This window comes from Sitodiplosis mosellana, unplaced genomic scaffold (genome assembly GCF_009176505.1).
Source record: "Sitodiplosis mosellana isolate CC-2019 unplaced genomic scaffold, AAFC_SMos_1.0 Smas_scaffold_6226, whole genome shotgun sequence".
NCBI lineage: Eukaryota > Metazoa > Arthropoda > Insecta > Diptera > Cecidomyiidae > Sitodiplosis > Sitodiplosis mosellana.
The window spans coordinates 17,352,378-17,374,736 of record NW_022601467.1 but is presented as its reverse complement, the minus strand read 5'-3'; the positions used below and the strand labels follow the sequence as shown (position 1 = coordinate 17,374,736).

At 36.2% G+C, this 22,359-nt stretch overlaps 1 protein-coding gene across 15 annotated transcripts in view; it reads left to right on the top strand.

The window, feature by feature from the left end:
• LOC129579330 (polypyrimidine tract-binding protein 1) overlaps positions 1-11,563 on the top strand; it is a 209,128-nt gene extending 197,565 nt beyond the window's left edge. For all 15 annotated transcript variants that reach the window (XM_055469324.1, XM_055469328.1, XM_055469332.1 and 12 more), the window contains 4 exons: positions 8,334-8,426; positions 8,945-9,161; positions 10,404-10,481; positions 10,667-11,563. In XM_055469324.1, the coding sequence (XP_055325299.1) occupies positions 8,334-8,426; positions 8,945-9,161; positions 10,404-10,481; positions 10,667-10,799 (521 nt within the window). In that variant the 3' untranslated portion in view covers positions 10,800-11,563. The remainder of the gene's footprint in view (positions 1-8,333; positions 8,427-8,944; positions 9,162-10,403; positions 10,482-10,666) is intronic.
• Positions 11,564-22,359: the final 10,796 nt, after the last annotated feature.

Here is a 22,359-nt window from a genome sequence, read left to right as displayed (position 1 = left end):
TCTCTCTCTCTCTCTCTCTCTCTCTCTCTCTCTCTCTCTCTCTCTCTGTGTGTGTGTGTGTGAATCACACAGTGTGATTTTCCTACAAGCACTTTGTTTTTGTCAGTAAATGTGAGTGGGCGGGGGCGAGTGAGTGTGTATGAGCGAATGTGTTTATGCAGCGTTTGTAGTTAATTAGACTGCATTTGGTTGAATTGTCAGAAAATACGACATCCGTTGTCAGCGCCGACTCCTTGTTTGTTGTTTATGTCGTCTTTTCGTTTCACAGTCGCCGCCGCCGTTCTTGCTACTGCCACACGATAAAATGTGATTTACGTAAAATAGGACAAGTCGTACGGCGCTGAAAACAAAAGCAAAGCACTCGAAAGACAATTGAAATGTTAAAAGTTTGCTGAAAAGTAGCAGAGAGAATCGACGAGAAATATGATAAAAGCGAGAGTGCGTTCGTCAAATTTCGTCTTTAATTTACGGCTTAAAGAAGTGTGCGTTTGACTTTGTGATACAAGTACGGAGAAAAAAAAGCGAAGAAGACTGCAGTTAGAGCGAGCTAAGTAAGAAAGGGAGAGACTGAGACGAGAGAGAGAGAGAGAGAAACAGAGAACAGTGCAAATGACTTGCCGCTTTATTGTTTGTCACAAAGTGCGTATCAATTCGATCTAATGTAAAACGAGTGGCAGGTGTAGCAAAAGTTCATTAATGGCATATTTCGTATCGTAGTCATTGTCCAAAGTATTTCATACGATAGACCAGCTGCAAATATTGATGCCAATGGTTATTTAAGCAATTTCATTGTTCTCTTCATACAAGTTCGATGCTATTGCTCGACAACCGAAATCATCAACATTGTTGCCATTCAAAGTGATTGCATTCTATTGCCAACAACCTAACCATTTTGCACAATTCGATCTGATGAAATGATAAAACAAATGGCGGAGAGCGAAAGAGAGCGAGTGCGAGCGAGAAAATTGTGAATTGCAAATTTATGCTTAGAAAAATGTTCAATCGTCACGTGTGTGTGTGTTGAGAATAAAGTAATGAATAAATCACCATATCACACTGCTGAGGGCACACATCTCTTATCACCTATTTCGCTCACTTACTTGCTTGTATGTCCGACACCGAAACAATATTTCCCAGTCAGTGCCTGCTATCGTTTCATTCTTATTATACAATTGTGTATCAAAAAAGCAAATCGATTCTATCGGGATATGCATCAATCGAACGAGCAAAACCGACACATACACACACATGCTCAAATACTTCTACATGGAAAAAATTACGTTAATGCAACAGATTCCGTGTATGGTTTGAAGGCTGTAATTGATTTTGCGATCAATCACCATTGAAACTTAGTTCATAGCAATCGATTATACTTTGAAGCTGATGCGCAAATAAAAGCTTCTATCAAATTCATTCATTCGATGAATCGCGGGCTGGCGTTTTGATAAAAAAAAAACAAAAATGTCTCCCTGCTCGATGCTACATTTTAACAAACAGGATCAGATAATTTCCATTGAAGCAGCCCACGGCGTTCACTGCATTTGATTCACTTCCGTTTCTGCGCTTGATTGCTCCCTGCAAAAAATGTTGTAGTTTTGATTTGTTTCGAGTTGCCAGCCATCAATTTTTTTCCCTTCTCTTAGTTTAACTTGGAGAAAAAAAACACAATACAATAACGATGTATTGGAGATTGAGATTGAATATTGAATGGAAATTGGCCAAATGGATGCATTTAAACGGAAGAAAAGCCCTTCATGGCCTTCTTCATTCACTCTTTCGGCTTCTCGCTCTTTCTCGGTCTGTGTGTTGCATCGTCACACGAGGGAAGAACGTAAACTAGTTTTCCGTTGAATAATAATGATGTGATTCGTGAAGCACGCGGTACCTTTAAATAACACGCAATGACGCACGGAACAAAATCATTATAACTGATGCAAAAAGATACAGGCATTTGTAACGTTCATTGTTGAGGTTGCCAGTCACATCAAGCCAGATACAAAACGTACGAGATCGAAATCAATCTTTTGACGGGAACGACATGTGCAGCATACAAGACATATGTGTGTGTGTCTATCTCTGTCACTCTTTGTGTGTTTGCCCTTTTTGTCATAGTGACCGCGTTCACAGAATTTCACCGGACAATCAAAGTCACTGACTATTTTGAATTTTTTTTTCGCCCCCTTCTCTTCGGCTACTGTCTCTGCCACTACTTTCTCTGTGTTACCGCACTGTTTCATTTTGAAGTTGTAACTAAACTAAAGGCCACGTATACATTCATACACCCATTTCCATCCTAATAATCGAAAACCTATTCAAATACAATCAAAAAGGAATCACATTTAGGAAACGACCCATTCAACTGGATACAATTAAAAAAAAGTTGTTTTCCAAACCGACCAAATAGTTCTCGGGTCCAAGAAATGTTTTTTTTTCTCGTGTGTGTGTGTGTCCTGTCGGCCTCTTGTTTTCGTTATACACTTTTTTTCTGTGTATAGGGTGTGTATGTGTGTGCATCGTGCCTAAACCGATTGAATTAAATGGAGAACAGGAAAAATTGAATAAACTTTTTCAATAACCTGGCGTGCGTTTAGTGGAGTCAAGCCAGTCCTTCAGTTTGATATCGTCGGTGCCAAAAGGTTCGATGTAATTTTAAAAGTCTTGTTTAGTATTTAATATATTCGTTTTTATGCGAATCGGATCTCCCGTTCGACGGCACACACACACACACAAACACCCACCAACTATGAAAACAAAACAATAGCATAACGTGCGCTTCGCACAAGCATTTCCCAAACTTATTGCACACCATCGTCACACTTTTGGGCGGTGGAAAAATAGAGAGGCAAGAAAACGAAGACAACGAAAAAAAATTAGAACGAAATATGAAGGGAACGGAATGGAAACGAGAACGAGACAGAAATGTAACATTGTCTCAACTTTACAGATTCTCTCAGCAGGCAAATAAAAAGACACAAAGAAATGAAGAATGTCGAACGAAACAACATGGAAAAAAAAAGTCAAATGAGGGTATCATTACATGCTATATTTATGTTGAGCGAATATTCTGTGTGCTCACTGTATTTCATAGAATTTTTTTTCCTCCACTTGCTATTGCTTCTTTTTTTGTGGAAGATTTTCGAGAGTGTGTTTGTGTGGCGGTGGTTGGTACACACGGCAATTGAACGGCATCTGTATTTCGTTAGATGAAATCCCTGTCGCAACAAGCTATTGAATATTTTTGTCGAACAATGAAAATAAAACCAATTTAAAAACTTTTACCTCATTAAAATTGTTGTGTGTTCGACAATCTCTAAAGTTGATCCAATTTTCTATAGTACACGTGAACCTGAATTCCATACACAACAGATATACATTCACACACATCCACCCACCCACAAAAAAAAACGAATATTTGCCCTCTTCGCTTCCCTCCATCGAAACGAATATGTATCGACAGGGAAAAATGTTTGAACGTTTACTTTTTTTCCACAACCATGCGCTTATCAATCTGTTTTCTCTGGGGGTCTATCGACAAAACGAGACTGCCAGCGAGAGAGATGCGAAAATAAAACCAGAAAACAAAAATGTGCACGGTTATGATCTGTCGAACAAATGCACGACTGTTCGATAGTCGTGTTAATTACATTTTCACCGAAAAGTCGCGAATAATAAATCTTTTTATGATTTGCCACGATTGAATGTGTCTATATGCATTGTACAAATGCTGAGAATGCATCAATGCCGTTTTCCACCACACATACACCCAAATTGGTGCATACACAAAACACTAAATCGATTTGCTTGCGGTATTTGCCGAGTCGTTTCGCGTACCGTAGTTAATTAAAACCACGTAATTGTGCCACACACACACACACACATACACACACAACGAAACAGCCTTAACAAGTATGTGGTTTTGCATGTACTTAAATCCAACCAATCATCCATCCATCCATCCATCCATCCATCCAATCCAGCCAGTCGCACCCATCCATCGAGTGTTAATTGCAGAAAGATTGAAATAAACCTATCCATCCGCCACCGCCACCACTGTCACACTTAAGAATTTTCATATATTATAAAATATCAATTTGAGGAAAAAAAGCGTATTTTTCGCGGCTTTCATATATGCCTGTATCCGTCAAAAAGGTTTTCTCTGTAGTTTTTTTCTATTTTGATAAAATAAAATTGATGAGATGATTTTCCAATTACGAGTGAACGATAGCAAGTGAACATAGTACACACATGCAGCCACTCACTCTCGCGCTGCCAGGAAGAAGAAGAATAAGAAGGGAAAAAAGTCTCATCGGGAAATGGGAAAAACGAGGAAAAAAAATTCTACCTGACACGTGGAGATAAAGGCACATAACATTGTCGATACAATGTGACACACACACACACAGTGCACGAGACGCGCGATTTACAGCCCTTTGCGACGATATTTTAGCTGCCGGTGTGATTTTTCTCTCTTTCCCTCTTTCGCCTCGACATTTTTTCCCTTCCTTCTTTCTTTCTCTTCCTCACGCTCTTCTTTTCGGATTGTGAAGCTTCTTACGATGTATGCATGTGGTGTACCCTCATTACAAAAAGCATCCTTTCTCTTGAGTCGTCGATCACCGTGTACATATGAGAGAGTGGGTTTTTGTGTGACGCTGTAATGCTGCTACCTCGACGCGAACGCTCAAGTAAAGAGCAAAAGAGAAAGAAACCGAAAAAAAGAGAGATAGAAAAAGAGAACGGGTATGCGTATGTACTGCAGCACTTCGACTATACAATATACATTTTCCGGTTTCATTCCATATCACTCCATTCATTAAAATGAATACGTACGGAGATCCACATATGCATTAAAATGAAATACAAAATGGAATAATTGAAATGATTCCAAGAGTTGTGCTAAGCGATACATAACAAGATGAAGAGAGAGAAAGAGAGGGAGAAGGAGAGAAAATAAAACTTGAATATTTTCTTTCTTCGTGTGTTTCACCCATTTTACTATGCAAGCTCTTTATTTTTATTATCATTATTATTATTATAGCGAGTGAAGCTATTGTGCACTACTTTTAATGTTGCTTTTTATTTTCTTTATTTTATTTCATTTCATTTGGTTTTTCGTTCTGCTTTTCCATCAATTTCGACATTGGCGCAGACACATACACGCGCGCGCACGCACGCATTCATTCAGGTAGCACGAGAGACAGAGTCAAATGGGAATCGTCTTTTGCTTCGTTCAACAATAAGTTTATTTTTTGAGAGTATAGAGTCGACATTCTCATTTTCTCTGTCTCTCCATGTGTATGTGTGTAGGACAAAGCTCGAACGATGGATGCAACGAGTGTAACAATTGAAAACGATTGAATGGCATCATTCAATTGCTAAATTAGATGAATTAAAATACTGAATGGCTGTATAGATGTCTGTATATTCTTTCCCCGTTGCATTCGAAATTTATATATATATTATTCGGAATGGAGTTAATGCCTCTGGTTACACACTATCAATCGATTTCGGCAACTTTATCTCAGTTTTCATTTCATTCATTTTCATCGTTGATACGGCTTGAATACACAATTCAACGATATAAGTTACTTAAGATCCGCCCGATTCTCATTCGCTCAAAAGCTCAAACGCTGTGACAATTGGTGTCAGCTAAAGAGCTCGACGGTCGGTTTGCCGTTTCCTTATTCTCTTCGTCTTCTTTTCGTCGACATTGTCGTCTTTGGTGGCAGCAGAGGCGACGATGACGACGACGACGGTGGAGGCGACGGCAGTGGCACAGCGATCCAAAAGCGAAAAGGATGCACGAACATGAGCTGAATAATGAGCTTGTCTTACACAATTGCTACACTACAGAACCTCAAAACAAATTATCGTCTATTTAGATGTTATTTCCGTGGCTGGTTCTCTCGTTTCCATTCATTTAATTTGGTGTAAACAATCTGCTTAATGTGTTTTATACATTGTTGCGAGCGTTGTGCTCCTGCTGCGATTCCTAAATAAGCGTCACTTAATTTGGAACTCGGATACAGTTCAGAATATCGAAAGGACAACAACAGCAACAGCAAAAGCAGCATCAACAAACTACGTACCACACAAATTTGTATACAGAAGAATAGGAGGACGAAAGAAAAACAAAAAACACACCAGCCAAACAAATACACTCAGACGAAAATAAATCTGAACAATTTCTTGACTTTATTCTAATTATTTTCACATCATAATTACGATTGCATTTATGAAATGGCTTTTTTTCTGCTACGGTTCGCTCTCTCTCTCTCTCTGTGTGTTTTTTTTTCTTCTGTGTACTTCACTTCTCATTTCGGCCGAGCGGACAGAGAAGATCCAGTAAGCAAATTATTGTGCACAACAAAGTTTTTGAGCCGGAAAATGTTTTAAAGGTCAAATTTGAATAATTTTCAATGGAAAGAATGAAATGAAAAGCGCCACATGCACACAAAGAACTGAATTCGGAGGGGAGAGAAACATGGCCAATTCCTAGTTTGACATATGCTTGCGCTCATCATTACGCTCCCGTGGCACAAATGGCACATTCAGCGGTGCGGTGTATGTAGTTGTTGATTTTTCGTCGTTGTTGCTTTCATCTGATCTGTTGTTCGTAGCGGGTGTTTTGTGAAACGCAAAAGCATAAAGATAAGTCATAATTGTAGGAAATCTTGTCAGGCTGAAAGGTTCATTCTCTCTCTCTCTCTCTCTCTCTCTTTCTCTGTATCTCACTTACTCATCACCAAAAACGCACCCGACACGGCTAAAAACAATCACATTGCTTGGCCTCATTTCGACGAATGCCCGACGACGAATTTAGATAAATGTCTGATGTTGTTGTTTTTTCTTTCGGTTTATCGTTGCTTTCATGTTAATGTGACACGGATAATATAAAAATGAATGAAATATCTTTTGATGTGATTATAAAATCCCTAACGAATCTTATGGCTGAGATTCTTTTTTACGCTCATTCACCATTACGTTAATATTCATTTCTGCGTTTTTCAATTTCTGTGGCATTTGTTCACTTCATGCTTTTTGTTCGCTATGTTTTATTTTTCGAGTATCCTATCGTCGCTAATGTCGTCGACCAGGGCGAGTAGTGAAAAAATAATGTGTCTATGGTTCAGTGAGAGAGAATAAAATGTCTTCGAAAAAGAGAGACATTCACACAGAGAAATAGACGACGCATGAAATGTTTTTTTTCACGGTGTAAAAGAATACGTGCGCGATAATCAGTAGAATAAAACGCATTTTTAGCATCAGCTGCCACAAAAGCAAAGAGGATCGTAGAAAATTTATAAGCGAAAATATGGCCGAAAAAAACAAGTGTAAGCCAGTGATTGCATGTCAACATAAGTGTCATGCTATCGTCCGTTTCGAACGCTAAATGCATAGATACAGTATACGTGTAGGAAAAATTATAATTTTAGCAATGAAACAACGAGCTCATTCCTCATCGTATCGTACCACATACACATACACCGGTCTTGCGACAATACACTTTGTCACCATTTGGCGGCGAATACACCCTCTCTATCTTACTCGGTGTGTGTGTGTGTGTGTGTGAGTGCTGTGCATCCGATTCGATGCCTTTGTCTTTTACACAACTTAGCCATCACATAAACCTAAAAGCACTTTTTCATTAATTTTCACTCTCGCCACGCTCTCCGCATACAAAATACCAAAAAGGATTTTTTTTTAAATATATTAAAATGGCTAAAATAATTCAGCGAGCATATTCACGGCACAACAATTTTGAATAATTATTACGAGAGAATGCTCTTTGATGATTTTCGTTATGTTGTTTTCTTTTTTCTTCGTATGCTTGGTTCGATATGCTGTTGGTGTTGGTGGATGACTTGAATCGACTGTGAAAACATTCGAAGCACGAATCGAACAACGAACGAGAAAAATATCCATGAAATTGGTCATTTTCACTAGTTCAAAACTTGATGCCATTTTATTTTTTGTATCTCAAAGCAACTGAAAAGTTTTCCTTTTCTCAGAGAAGTAAAAAAAAGAAGAAAAAATATGTGACTTTATGATTGTGCTCAATTCCGAGACCGAGACACAGATCGACAAAGTCTTGGGTTCAACGAGAAAAACGACAATTTCGTATTCATTTCACATTTTTTTCATAACGATAACATATTTGCCAATTGCCTTTTTCCTACTTAGATTATGTTTTTTTCTCTCGAATTCCCCAATGAATCGATTTTCCTCGGTTTGTTGCATTTACACTGGCACTCTTACGCACCCATAAATGAATAAAAAAAAACATTTCCTTTTCAATATAATTATCATTCAAATGTATTGCATTATCACAGGTGTCTATGGTGATGTACAACGCGTAAAAATTCTGTACAACAAAAAAGACTCGGCACTAATCCAAATGGCTGAACAACATCAGGCGTATCTGGGTAAGTAATACACATAGAATACCGTTTGATAGGAAAAAAAACACTTGAAAAGGAAATCTGATGCAAATAAATGGTGTTAGTGTGAAAAAAGGTGTAAAATTACGAATTAAAAATATGAAATGGAGAAAGAAAAGTGGCTGGAGCAATGTGAACGGGTTTTGGTGCTATGCTGTGCTTACGCCATGCGCCTCAATTTGTTTTTCTTTGTTCCACAGATTTACTATTCATTTCATTAAGTTTAAATGGGTTCATTGAAATAAAAGTAGACGTTTTCGATAATTTTGCAACAATTTTCCAAGTGCCACATATTTGAAAGTTTTAATCTTAATTTCCATTTCGTAATTGTTTTCTTCATCCTTTGTCATCATTGTCACACCATTGTGTTATTAAAACCATCTGAAATGCTTTTTCTTTTTCTCTCTCTCTCTCTCTCTCTCTTTTTCCCTCCTCCGTCGCCACCACCATCATCATCGTCATCGTCATCATATTCGTCGTCGTCGTATTTTTGACCAAAATAGCAATGACTCATTTGGATAAACTTCGTCTATGGGGTAAAGCAATTCGAGTAATGGCTAGTAAACATCAAGCTGTTCAACTGCCAAAAGAAGGTCAACCTGATGCTGGCTTAACGCGTGACTATGCACAAAATCCATTGCACAGATTTAAAAAGCCTGGCAGCAAAAATTATCAAAATATTTATCCACCATCAGCAACTTTACATTTAAGCAACATTCCGTAAGTACTTTGCTTTATTTCCATCACACACACACACACACACACACACACACACACACACATACATCCATACATGCACAGTGTGTATTATCCACACACGCTCCTCATTCTTATTCATCACCGGGCACCGGGTCTCCACTGTGTACTCGGTTTTGTATCGTTTGTGTTCTCTTAAACCCTTTGTTAATTTTCAATTTCGTAGCTGTTTGCTTTTGGGCTACTCTCATTTCGCTACTTGCGTACATTCCGTAAAAGTACCTTTGCACAATGAGCAAAGTCGTTGAGCGAACAACACACTCACTCTTCATCCCCGCACGTACAAAGCGTGCGTTCGCTCACCCACTCTCTCTCTCTCGCTCTCTCTCTATCACACACAAACACACAAAGGGTTAAAGGGAACGCATAGCAAGTGTGAGAGCACGGTAGAATGGGCTAAAACTGCATGCTGTTGGATTTTATACTTTTCTCTCTACAACTATTCCCATAATATTTATTTAGTACATTCATTTGGTGCACCATGAAATGAAGCGTACAAATTTGTGCTGCGTAAATTATATTTTAGTGAAATGCCTTGCTTGCCGTTTGTCGGCAAGTCTTAAAATAATAGGACCCATTAATTTTGATCAATGTGCGGTTTCATTTTTATTTGTACGTTTTTTTTTTCTCCTTCTTGCTATCCTTTCTCTTGCTCTCACACTCGTACTCGACCAAATCGTCATGCAGTTAGAGGACGCACAGTCGCACACTAAAAAGCACATTATTATTTGAGTTGTGAATCAGCCGCAATTCGCGCCGTTGCGTATTTTTCGGTTTTTGGCCCATTTTTGTGCAAATAACAAAACCAGTTGAAGCGCCGAATGGCTGCCAAAAATGTTGTGAACGCAAGCGAATGGCTCTGTGTTTTGGTTGATATGGTTTTTGTAGCGGTGTGGCAATCAGAATGCTTTTCATGCCTAAGAAAATAAAATAAAACAGCAGGCGAACGGCCGGTCCGTCTGATTGCCATATTCAGCGGAAATCATACGCTCTATTTCAATTAAATGAAACGGCAAAGTGTTAATGCATACACAGCATTTTATTTAATTTACGCAATCAATTTCGCAGTGGAAAAATGCATGCGCCCAAAATCAAATCCATCATATGCCCACCATGTCTAATTTGATTCATTATTTGTTTAGTCCATTCGCAAACCAATGCCATGCCATCATTTCTAAATCGCACAATTTCTTTCATTCCTTGCAGAACTACTGTATCTGAAGAAGACATTCGAGAAGCATTCACAAAAAACAGCTTTGAAGTCAAGGCATTCAAATTCTTTCCGTGAGTATTCAACATTTAATTTAGTTTTGTCCCAAACTTTTAGATATTGTCATTGAAAACGTTTCGTTTGTAATCTGAATGCTGATTATTTGATTTTGTTTTCGATTTTAACATTTTTTTGGTTTTCTGTTTTGTTTTTCATTTATTTTTTGGCTGTTTATTCGCCGTCGGCCACAAATCAACAGTAAGGACCGGAAGATGGCTTTGCTTCAGCTGAGCTCAGTGGACGAAGCGGTATTGGCTTTAATGAAAATGCACAACTATCAGTTGTCTGATTCAAATCACTTACGCGTCAGTTTTTCGAAATCAAACATTTAAGTTGCAATAAAAAAACACACCCACAAAATTCAACCGGATCTAAACGAAGCGACGAATTAAACAAAAAAAAAAACAACCGCCACAGCCACATCAAGAATACATCAACAAGAAATCAAGAATAACCCAATAACAAAATATACCCAACCAACCACCGAAATGCAAAGCGATAATCGTGCGCGTGTCTGCATCGCCGAACCGAATATCAAGAGTATGATGACGACACACTGATTGACGATCATCCATGAACTGACACATCAAATGCAAATTAGAAAGAGAAAAAGAGAAACCGAGATGTTTTTCTATAAATTTGGGTGACATTATTTTGTCCAACACAGTCAGCAATTTACAATTTTGTGCAACAACTAGATGTTAATGAAAACAAAACGAAGAAAAATGAAGCAAAAAAAAAACAATCAAACAACAACACAAAAACTCAACAACACACTCATTTCTTTTCGTCTCATTCTTCTTTCTCTGTCGTGCTCACTTTCTCTATATTTCTGAACTCAAATATCTCCTGCCTCTCTTTGGAGCTTTCTACAAAACGAAGAAAATGTATTCTTGGAGAAGATGAAAAAGAAAAAGGAAGAAGAAAATGAAGAAGAATGGAAAATGAAGCAGAAAAACCAAACTGAGCATAGTTTAAATTGAATGACGTAGCTTAAATAAATAGAGCATATGCACTGGCATATATGAATGAAAACAGGAATAACGGAAAAATAAAATAACTGATGAAGGCAATACAGACACACACACACACAAAAGAAAGCACACATATGTCGATGTTCACAATTGTGAACGGAAACACAATGGCAGCTTACAAACTAAATGATAGGAAAAATATGGCATAACATGAAAATCAATATTACTACAAGTAAAAAACGATGCGAAGAAGAAACGAAAAAGAAGAAGTGAACAAGAAATAAAATGAAATTGGGAAATCTCCATTATTACCGACAGCAACGGCTGCAATTAAGAATAATATTAATGATTACTGAATCTGCAAGTATTTACGCTGGCATGTATCGGCTCCGCTGGTGCATGCATAAACACAGAAACAAAACAAAAAGAACATTCGTATCTGGGATAGTTTTACCAAGACGATCAACAACATGAAGATAATAACACCGTGTAACAAATTTCAACTTTTTCTTCTGCACATGAGAAATTCCGATTGCTTGTTTTAGAGGACCAAAAACCAAGCACTTTTGCATCATTAGTTTGTTCGAAACCACGTCTAGACTTTTTTTTATCGACACATATAAGACAAATTTCAGGCCAAAATGAGCAAATCACAAACATGAGCTTCGGTTTGACAGGTAAAAGCAAATAATTTCTAAATTTTCTGCCTTTCAACATCTAGTATGATCCTTTACAAACATTTTGGATACTTACATGACCAAATCGAGTGATGTTTTCACATATTTCTGGCCGCATATTTGGTTGGTTCGAATTCGACCTTGAAAGAATCGACTTTTGGCCAAAAATCCTTAAGTATAGGCTTTTCAGGGATGGTCTCTTGGCGCAAAGTTATTTTTTCTCGAAAATATGGGAAGTCTACCCAGACAAAAACTCTCAAAATTGACTTTTCGAGGTACCTCCCGAACAAAAGTTACGTTTTTCATGCATTTTGCTATGAAAATAACATTTTTTGTTCGGGAGGTACCCCAAAAATACACTATTTGGATGAGTTTCTTAGTAAAAAATTAATTTTTTCGAGAAATATTGGGAATCTTCCCACACAGAATCTCTTATAAATGATTTTTGGGGTACCTCCCGAACAAAAAATGATATTTTCATAGCAAAATGCATTAAAAACGTAACTTTTGTTCAGAAGGTACCTCGAAAAGTCAATTTTGAGAGATTTGGTCTGGGTAGACTCCCCATATTTTCGAGAAAAAATAACTTTGCGCTAAGATACTATCCCTAAAAAGCCTATATTTAAGGATTTTTGGCCAAAAGTCGATTCTTTCAGAGTTGAATTCGAACCAACCAAATATGCGGCCAGAAATATGTGAAAACATCACTCGATTTGGTCATGTAAGTACCCAAAATGTTTGTAAAGGATCATACTAGTTGTTCAAAGGCAGAAAAGGTAGAAATCATTTGCCTTTACCTGTCAAATCGATGCTTATGTTTGTGATTTGCTCATTTTGACCTGAAATTTGTCTTATATTGTCGATAAAAAAAAATCTAGACGTGGTTTCGAACAAACTAATGATGCAAAGGTGCTTGGTTTTTGGTCCTCTAAAACAAGCAATCGGAATTTCTCATGTGCAGAAACATGTGTTGCACGGTGTAACTATAATATTATACATGCGTTGCTGCATGTGCACACATAATTTACACGTAACGTCTTAGACTTTTATATTTTCACTAATATATACAATCGATATATAAACTGTGTAAAAGAAAGGGGAGAGTAATGGGGGGACAGCAGTGTTTATCCATTACAAAGCTCAAGCCCATCAGATATAACCGAAGCGTTTATGTTGAGAATTAAGCATCGAACGGATGCAGAATCTAGTGCAGAATGCAGCAAAATAAATCTTTCAGCGACTGATTAAATACAACAACAACAAAAAAAACACACAAATAAATTACAAATAATAATCGTCTTATAAATAAATAAAATTAGGGAGAATCAATCCTTCTTTTTTTTTACAATAAATTCATTGGAAAAGAAAATATAATTAATAAATTTACCTAAAAAAAACCAACAACTCATTCACAAAAAAAGCTACAAGTTTAAAACAACAACAAAAAAAAACACACACACATTATTACGTAATGATTAAATGAGTAGAGAAAAGATGTCGCAAGGCAGCTACGCAAAACATTGATCAAAAGCTCGTGTAATATGCGCGTTATACTGGGCATTAAGTGAAATATAATTTAAGTGAATTATAATTGATTGAAATAAAAAGTTGAGAAATAAAAAAAAATATTAACGTTTAGGCATCTATTCATATACAAATAGATCTGTCAGCAAAATGGAAAAACAAGAAGATGAAAAACACCTAATAATTTAAAACCGAGAAATAAATGAAGATACAGCTATTATTATACATATAATGTATAGATTGGATTGATGGCAACCGGTGTGGAATGAAATGAAGTAGAAACAACGTTGTGTACGTTAGAAACGATTCAAAAAAGGAAGAATTTAATGATGAAAAACAGAAAGAAAGAAAAAAACAAGGCTGAAATGTCCAAGGTGACGATTGTGCGTGATATTTCTTCACCTGCCTCTCCCCCACACCAAACTTTTTCAACCTCAACTAGTTTAGTTTCTGTCGTTTAATTGCTCTTGCATTCACTCTAAGATTTTCGTGCTTTTGACACATACATGGATTGAGGAGAACAGAAAAAGTTTGCAGAAAATTGAAGAAAAAAAATATTTCAAATTAACATGGACATTTCAAAGCAAACAGAGAGAGAGAGAGAGAGAGAGAGAGAGAGAGAGAGAGAGAGAGAGAGTCCATGTCAAAGGGGAGGGCAATTAGTTAAACCGATCTTAACTGCAACCACCATCGCCGCAAAGCATGCTTTATATTAGCTATACTGCTGCCGTCAATGCCGTAAGATTTGTCCAAAATTTCTTATTTGTTTTTTTCTCAATTCAAACATTCGAACAAACGGTTGTTTTTATTTCATTTTTTATCATTTCCTATACACCTATTACAAATTTGTATTGTATCTATATGAATTAGGCAACAACAAAAAAGTTGAAAAAAATATAAAGAACATGTTGAATTTCATGAGAGACCCTTAGTAAAAAAACAAAAAGAAAAAAGAAATTGCATTAAGGCAGCTTAATCAAGACAAACCTCATTTATTGTAAGGATATACTTAGTTCGGTTTTGTTGTTGGTCTCAATCTAATTCCATGCATAAACACAATTTTCTTTTTCTTTTCGGAAAAAACAAAACAGCACAAAACAGAAAAACTCGATGGCAACTATCATTTCCAGTATTTGAATGAATATTCTTTTTATTTTATCTTTTTTTTTGTCTTTTGGAAAAACCCAAACCAAACAAAAACAACAAAAAAAAAACGAGTACTATCAATGTGTGAATGCAACACGATAAAGAAAAACCATGCTGATTTTTCTCTTTCAAATTTCTAGACAATCAAATATTTGGTAATCAATAAAGATAATCATAAAAAAAAAATTATTATTAATAATATCGATCACGATCAGATCAAACAAACAAATAAAAAAAAATATGGAAAAAAAGAAAGTTCTATTTAGCATACAATCGACCAAGTAATTGACAATTTAAAATTTATTGATACTAGTGAAGAAAAACAAATAAAGGATACAACAAAACACAAACAAGAAAAAAAAACGTATTTGTGAACGTTGTAAGATTGTTTATTTCAACATATTGCGAACGATAACAGTAGTAGAATATGAAAAGAAAACAAAAGAAAAAAAATACTATACTATCTACAAATCTATATTTCTCCTCGTACTATGTGTTAAGTGAAACAAAAAAAAAATTATGTTTAAAAATAAAATGAATAAAAGACAGCTACAACACTTGCTACATGTTCGAAAAAGGATTCAGTCTGCAAAGCGATGCTCTTTCTCTCTTCCTCTTAAGATACCGGGTTGCTTGCGAAGCGACGACGAATGACACTCGAGAAATCATAGCCAAAGTGTAAAACCTTGGCAAAAGTCGCTCGTAAAGAGCATCTCGTTCTCTTTAAGTATGAGAGATAGAAAGCGTCTGCAGATAGAATCTTTACACTTTCACGCTTTCTCCTAGAAAAAGCTAGAAAGAATGAGAGTGATCACAAAATGAATGAAGAAAAAAATATGTTTGTTCGATTCTTTTTACTACGTGGAAGGAAAGAAGAATAGCATGTCATAACTCAGCTCTTCGAATATTTGATAACAATTATCTGATTTGTATTATGTCCAAATTTTATTTCTGTATTTTTTTTTATTGGATAATATAATCACTTAAAAAAAATTATATTTTTTTGGTTTGTTTTTGTTTTATTTGATTCTTTCCATCGTCTTAGCATTTGAATTATGTCTTTTTTCTTTGTTTTATGTTCATTTATATTTTCAGCTCTGTAGATTGCATCATCAAAGACCACTTTATTTCTTATGACCATTTCGTTTTCGTTGAATTTTTCGTTTCACAGTGGAACTGTTACTTGGATTTCTTTTGATTTTCACCTTTTTGATCAATGCCTTTGGGCCTTACAAAAAAAAATAAAGAAGAAGAAAATAATCTCACGTGTGATACAAACTATGTACGACTACCGTTACTCTTTTTTTTTGGTTTGAACATTTTTAACGCATACAAATTGTCACTCGAAATCAAATCAAGCACGGAATAGAAAGCATATTAGATCAAAAGTTGAATCAATATTCCTTAGTTATTTAATGGAAGAAGTAAAAAATACGAGCCGTAAAGCAGCCAAAGAAATGAATAGAGTCTCCTCACCCTCTCACCCGGGGCAATCGAATCGGGGACAATCAGAATAGACACAGAGAGAAGAAATAAAACAAGAAACAGAGTGATTAGGTGCCGGTGTAGTAGCTGGATATATGTATTGTATGCATACGCAAAATCCGAATTTAATACAATATTTGGTCTGAATATTTAAATGGCTATAATCTTATATTCCAAAAAGGTTGTGTCTCCAGCAGTGAGCCGACACATTTCGCTCATGTCAGTTTAGATTGATAAAGTGCCATCGTCGAAATGAAGTGCGTACACCAGTTATTTTCGAGAGATCTTTTTGGTTATAAGAGAACAATCATAATAAAAATACTAGCATAAATAACATAGTGAATAGTAGCCCGAATGGCTTTTTTTTCTCAATATTTAGACTGTGTGCTATCAAAACAGAGGCAGCCGATGTTGATCAAAGGGGTCAGTTGGAATAGTTTTGGGAAAATATGAATCATCAAATAAATCTAGTTTGTTTTAAATCTTCCTGAACATATTTTTTCCCTATCCCATCGCCAGAAAAGTGATTTTTTTTTGTATTGGAAATTACACACACTGGTGAAATCATCGATACCTCTGACAAGCAAACAAATCACAAGTATGTTGGCAATCAAATATCAACTCATCAGCGCTACAAATGACACTGGATACTCTTTAGAAACAAAAACACACACACACACACACACATACAAAAAAAATGGTCGTTTCGCTAGCAGACAATCCGTAGGTCTTGTAAATTATTAAAAGTAATTGAAAAAAGAAAAAAAACAAGGTTTATCTCGTCTAAAAATGATATTGTAAATATTGCAAGCAACAATCTATTAAACTCTATGACTGAAGAAAAAAAAAATTAGAAAAAAAATTTGAGATTACAATCGCAAGGACAATCACAATCCTTTATGTCATATCACGAGTCGCCAAAATGCAGCGCCTATACTAACCTCTCAAACGAGGAGCATCAATCAATCGAACAAATGGAAAACGTTTTTGAGCTCATTCGAATCACATTTTACCGCATGCATGCAGCAAAGATCTCGATGCATTTTTACGTTGACAAACTCCATAAAATTGATGCGAGCGGCCTGAACAGAAAAGTGCCGCAAATATGCACTCGTTCTGCGAACAATCGAATACACACACACACACAAATAACCATCGCATAAATCGCTCGATTATAATCGCATTGCAACAATTATGACTGAATAGAATTTATCGATAATAGTCGTGATGATGGCAGCGTGTATTTGGTTTGTTGAAAAATGAAAAAAAAAACAGAGCGGCGTTTCATGAATGCAAACATGATAGCCTGGCGCATGGTTCCTTTACAGCAAAGTTAAGATAATAATTTACGATGAAAAATGAAACCACTATAAATCGCGTTCGTTCGCCACATCGGCATTTCCACACCGTTTCCCACACTCCCAACACAAACATACCAACCTAGGCTCTCTTTCTCTCCCTCTCGATAAATCTGGAAGGGAGATTGAGAGCGAAAAGAAAGTTTCGTAATGGATGGATGTGTATGTTTGTGTTTGTGTGTGTGTATGGAGATTTAATGAACTAATATTCGAACGGAACGCAATCAATATCAAACATAACATGCGGATTAAGGGAGGCATGCGTGTCAGAGTCAGGGCTCTATCGCATCAGAGGAAGAAAGAGAGAGAGAGAGAGAGAGAGAGAAAGAAAAAGAGAATAAAAAGGGGGGAGAGAAATAGATGGAAAACACATACATATTGCTTGTACCGACAATCAAATTTCTAATGGTATTTTTAGCTCTATATATACATACCTACATTTAATTATATCTACTATACCTTCACTTTCACCTTTCTAAGCTGATACTTATACTATATACATATACATATTATTACTATACACACACACACACACCACTTATATCTAGCAAAAACTATTTTTATTTCATTTATTATGTTCTCACGACGATAAGCATCTATGAACAACAAAATTGTGTGCGTTGAGCACCGCGCGACGGATGGGGCCGGGATTGGAGGAGGAAAGTGTGAAACAGAAAACGGTGGATTAAATTCTCCGAAAACAAATGAGTACAAGATCTTTGTACCAATATCTGCAAACACGAAAGCGAAAAAACAATATTTTGACTAGAGCAAGAGAGAGAGAGAGAGAGAGAGAGAGAGAGAGAGAGAGAAAGAGAGAGAGAGAGAGTAAGCGAAGACAAGCGAATTGAAAAAACTTTCCTGAAGTTTCAGAAACATTTCCAAAAGTAATGGCTTGTGTCAGACGTGGGCCAAATCGTGCATCACAACACTTCATTTACCGGAAAAATATGGGGAAACGGTATTTGTTTTGTCAGCCGAAAAGTTTTTGACTCTTTTATTTTGTGTTCGTGTATTTCATTGAAATTCGATTAGCCCATGAAATTTAAACGGATAAACATGATGCAACAAACAACGGACACCGACTGACTCAACGGAAGAGAAATATCAAACGCACATTCATGAATATCGGTTTCGGTGTTCGAGTTCAGTGTAATGACTGAATCAAAATTATGTGTTAATTCGGTCTTTCTTTTCACACGACTCATGATGTTTAACATCTGCGTACACCAGGTAATCAGCAGAGAGAGCGAGAGAAAGATTGAAAAAAATGAGCACATGAATTTTAATGAAAATGCAAAAGTTTGCGTTTGCAACATAAACCGATTTTATTATGTATTTTAATGCCAGTTGATAGTTTTCGCCCCAAATCTGCACACACACACGCTGTATACCTGTGCACTATCCTTCCCGCCAAACGAACAAAAGACGACTTAAAAGGATTTTGCAAAAAAGTATTGCATCATCCGTGTTGTGTTGCACACGGTGCGCGGGAAGCGTAAGCGTGAGTGCGACTACATTTGATCCCAATGCAAATGCAATACGTTTTCAGAATTTCAGTTGCGGGTGTTATGATTCTTGGCAATTTTTCATGTCGAATTTGCTTACAACATCTGACATTTTACCCAATTCTGTTGCTCATTTTTGTGTGGTAAAAGCAACAGACATTCACATTCACACTCCCACAAATCGGTAAAATGTTGTGTTGTTCGAAAGCTCCGATTCGGAGCTGCACATAGACTCAGTTGCAAAAACCCAAATTTGCATACAAGGGTCGAAATGAAGCAAAACCTCTTGCTGCATGTGTATGAGTTTGTCGATGCGCTTTTGGTTTGAGGCATAAATGTATGCATCGCACACACATACACACACACATCATATCACATATAACGAGGCACTCAAGTAATCGAATTTGTAATTTACAAATCTATATGAAAACCATTGAATTCATCTGCCTTACCATTTCACTTTAAATAATCAAATTAACAGAAAGCTGAGCTTATTAGTCAGTCTATCTCCATGTTGCCGTTTGTACGTTCCACCGTGTATATCGATACATCGTTCGGTGCACGTAGATTGTGAATTCCGGCGTTATGGAACTGATAATTTAACGCATGCTGACAAAGTGCCAATGTAAAATAATACCGGGCGTGGGAAATCACTTCTAATTTGTCAGCTATCATAAATAACCTCGTGCAGCTTGGCGTCATTTCCTCCACTTCCATATGTTTGTAAAGATGTTTGAACTTTGACAAGTAAGCTTCTACAATGGAAATTACAATGCGAGTGGAGGCGCCACAAAAATGACTCCAAAATCGTCGATTAATGATCGAACTACTTTGGAAAGGAAATATATTGAGACATCATGAATTATGGATTTGAAAAGGGTAAAAAACCACGATGTGATCCCATAACAACGTCCTATAATCACTACATTGGCTATAATATAAACGGAACGGCAGTTATATGTTCAATGCCTACAGCGCAAATAGCAAGTGAAATTTAAGAAAAAAACCATAAAACACTGACACAAAGAAATGCAGAACGGAATGAGAAAAAAAAACAGCACTTCGACGAAAAAGAAATCATCAATGAACAAACAAAAGTGCAATGAAATGATTTCTCGGTTAAAACAGAAAGAAAAAAATGAAGTGGAAAAACCGCTACGAGGAAAATCAAAAACCATAAAAATGAATTATGTATGTGGCACCACACTAATGTTCGCTGCCAATCAGTCTCGAATTACTGCTGCATGGGAAAATACAATGAAATGCGCCAAATAAAAGTAAATAATCGACCAATCACTGAAATCAAGCAAACCGCGAGAGCGCGAACGAAGCGAGTGGTTTGTTTGATTTTACTCTTTGATCACTTGACTGAAAATGAAAAGAATATACTGGGTGTATATGTATATACATATTCCATGGAATATGTCTTATTTCATTAATTTTGCTCGCACAAGCAACCAACCAAACACCCGTTTCATAGCCTCTTCCCCACCCTCCCGTCGCCACTGCTCTACCACCACCACCACGCTACCGCTGCCACCACCATTGCATTTACATTTAAAGCTTTTTACAAACTATTACAAACTGCTACAAATTTGTGTCGAAAATGCAGCGACAGCTCGGCATCGATCAAAAAGGGCTCGGATGTGGAATGCAAAATGGAAATCATACATTCGAAAGTCAGTGCAATCGATACTTGAAGTCGTACATATTTGATAAGTACGATATGAAAGACACCTGCAAACACACACACAGAAAAAAAAAGTCGACGACGTCGACGAGACCGAGAGAACGAAAAAGAGAGAAAATGAAACACTCGTTGCTGAAATCATTTCGATTGAATTCGCACACCGCGCACACGGTTAAATAAACCATAAGAGTGAAATGCATGAATTTTCTCGTGAAACGATGCGAACGATTGTCGAAAATTCTGACTGGCTCAAAACTACAATCGTAAGTTAAAAAGAGTCATATATCAACATAGAGAGAAGTCTCTCTGATACTCACTCACATATTACACAATTACGATATAAATAGACGAATCAATCAAAAATCATTAAGCATGTAACATGTACAAGTACATTTATCAAAGGAATGAGGATATTTTGGTGACGGTGGAAGCAAAACAATAAATTAAACCAGAAGGGAAGAAAGTATAAAAAGATCATATTTATTATATATAGATATAGATATGATATATTAGAGGTGAATTTTTAAATTAAAATTGTATCTAAATCACTCTATAATAATATTGGGCGTGCGAGCAGAGTCAGCGACCCTCACCATAATTCACAAAAGGAAAACAAACAAACAAAAAAGACAACACACACACATAATCACTCGCACGCGATTTAAAACACGTTTACTACTAACTAACAAGTGATGAAATCAAACCAAACTACATGTAAATTAGTCAAAAGCGATCTCTTTCGGTAAGATATACGCACACACACACACACACAAACACAAACACTTGCGCATAAACCAAGTTTAACAAGTTTGTAAGTATCAGGATTAAGTGAACAAAAAATGGAATAAAAAGAAAAGTGAGGTAGAAAATCTAAATATAAATGGAGCAAGTATATAAATCTAGATTATAGAGGAGATATGTATGTATCATTTGATCACTCAGCGAAATCATTTGATTTACATGTGTGATTACATGTGATGATATTTAAACAAAAACAATGTTAGATTATGGTTTTTAATTTTTCTATTTCTCATCGTCACATTTGGTTCAGTTTTTGCGTTTTGGTTTTTCCTTCTGTTTTTAAATGATGAATAATAATGAAAATTCAAATAATAATATAATCAAATGAAAGTTGAGCAAGAAAAAAAAGGAATATTTTTCTTTGTCTTGCTCACTCTCACACTCACTTACCGCGGTCTAATCTATTTCACTTGTATGTGCGTCTGTGTTTTGTGAATAAATCAAGCAACTTAATCATTTAGTTGAATGAAGAAACGTATAGAGAAAATGACATATTTCACGTACGGCACATTAAATCATTAATTGCCAATCGATTAATTAAGCTAAACATTTCAAGAAAAACTAAACGACAAGATTATATATATAGATATATGTTTTAAATGATAACATAGAATATCATATCTATCAAAGGGCACAATTTTTTTCGATTGAATATTTAAAACAAAAAAACCACACACATACATATAGACTAAGAGCCAGTGATAGTAGACTATCACCTCATAAAATTCC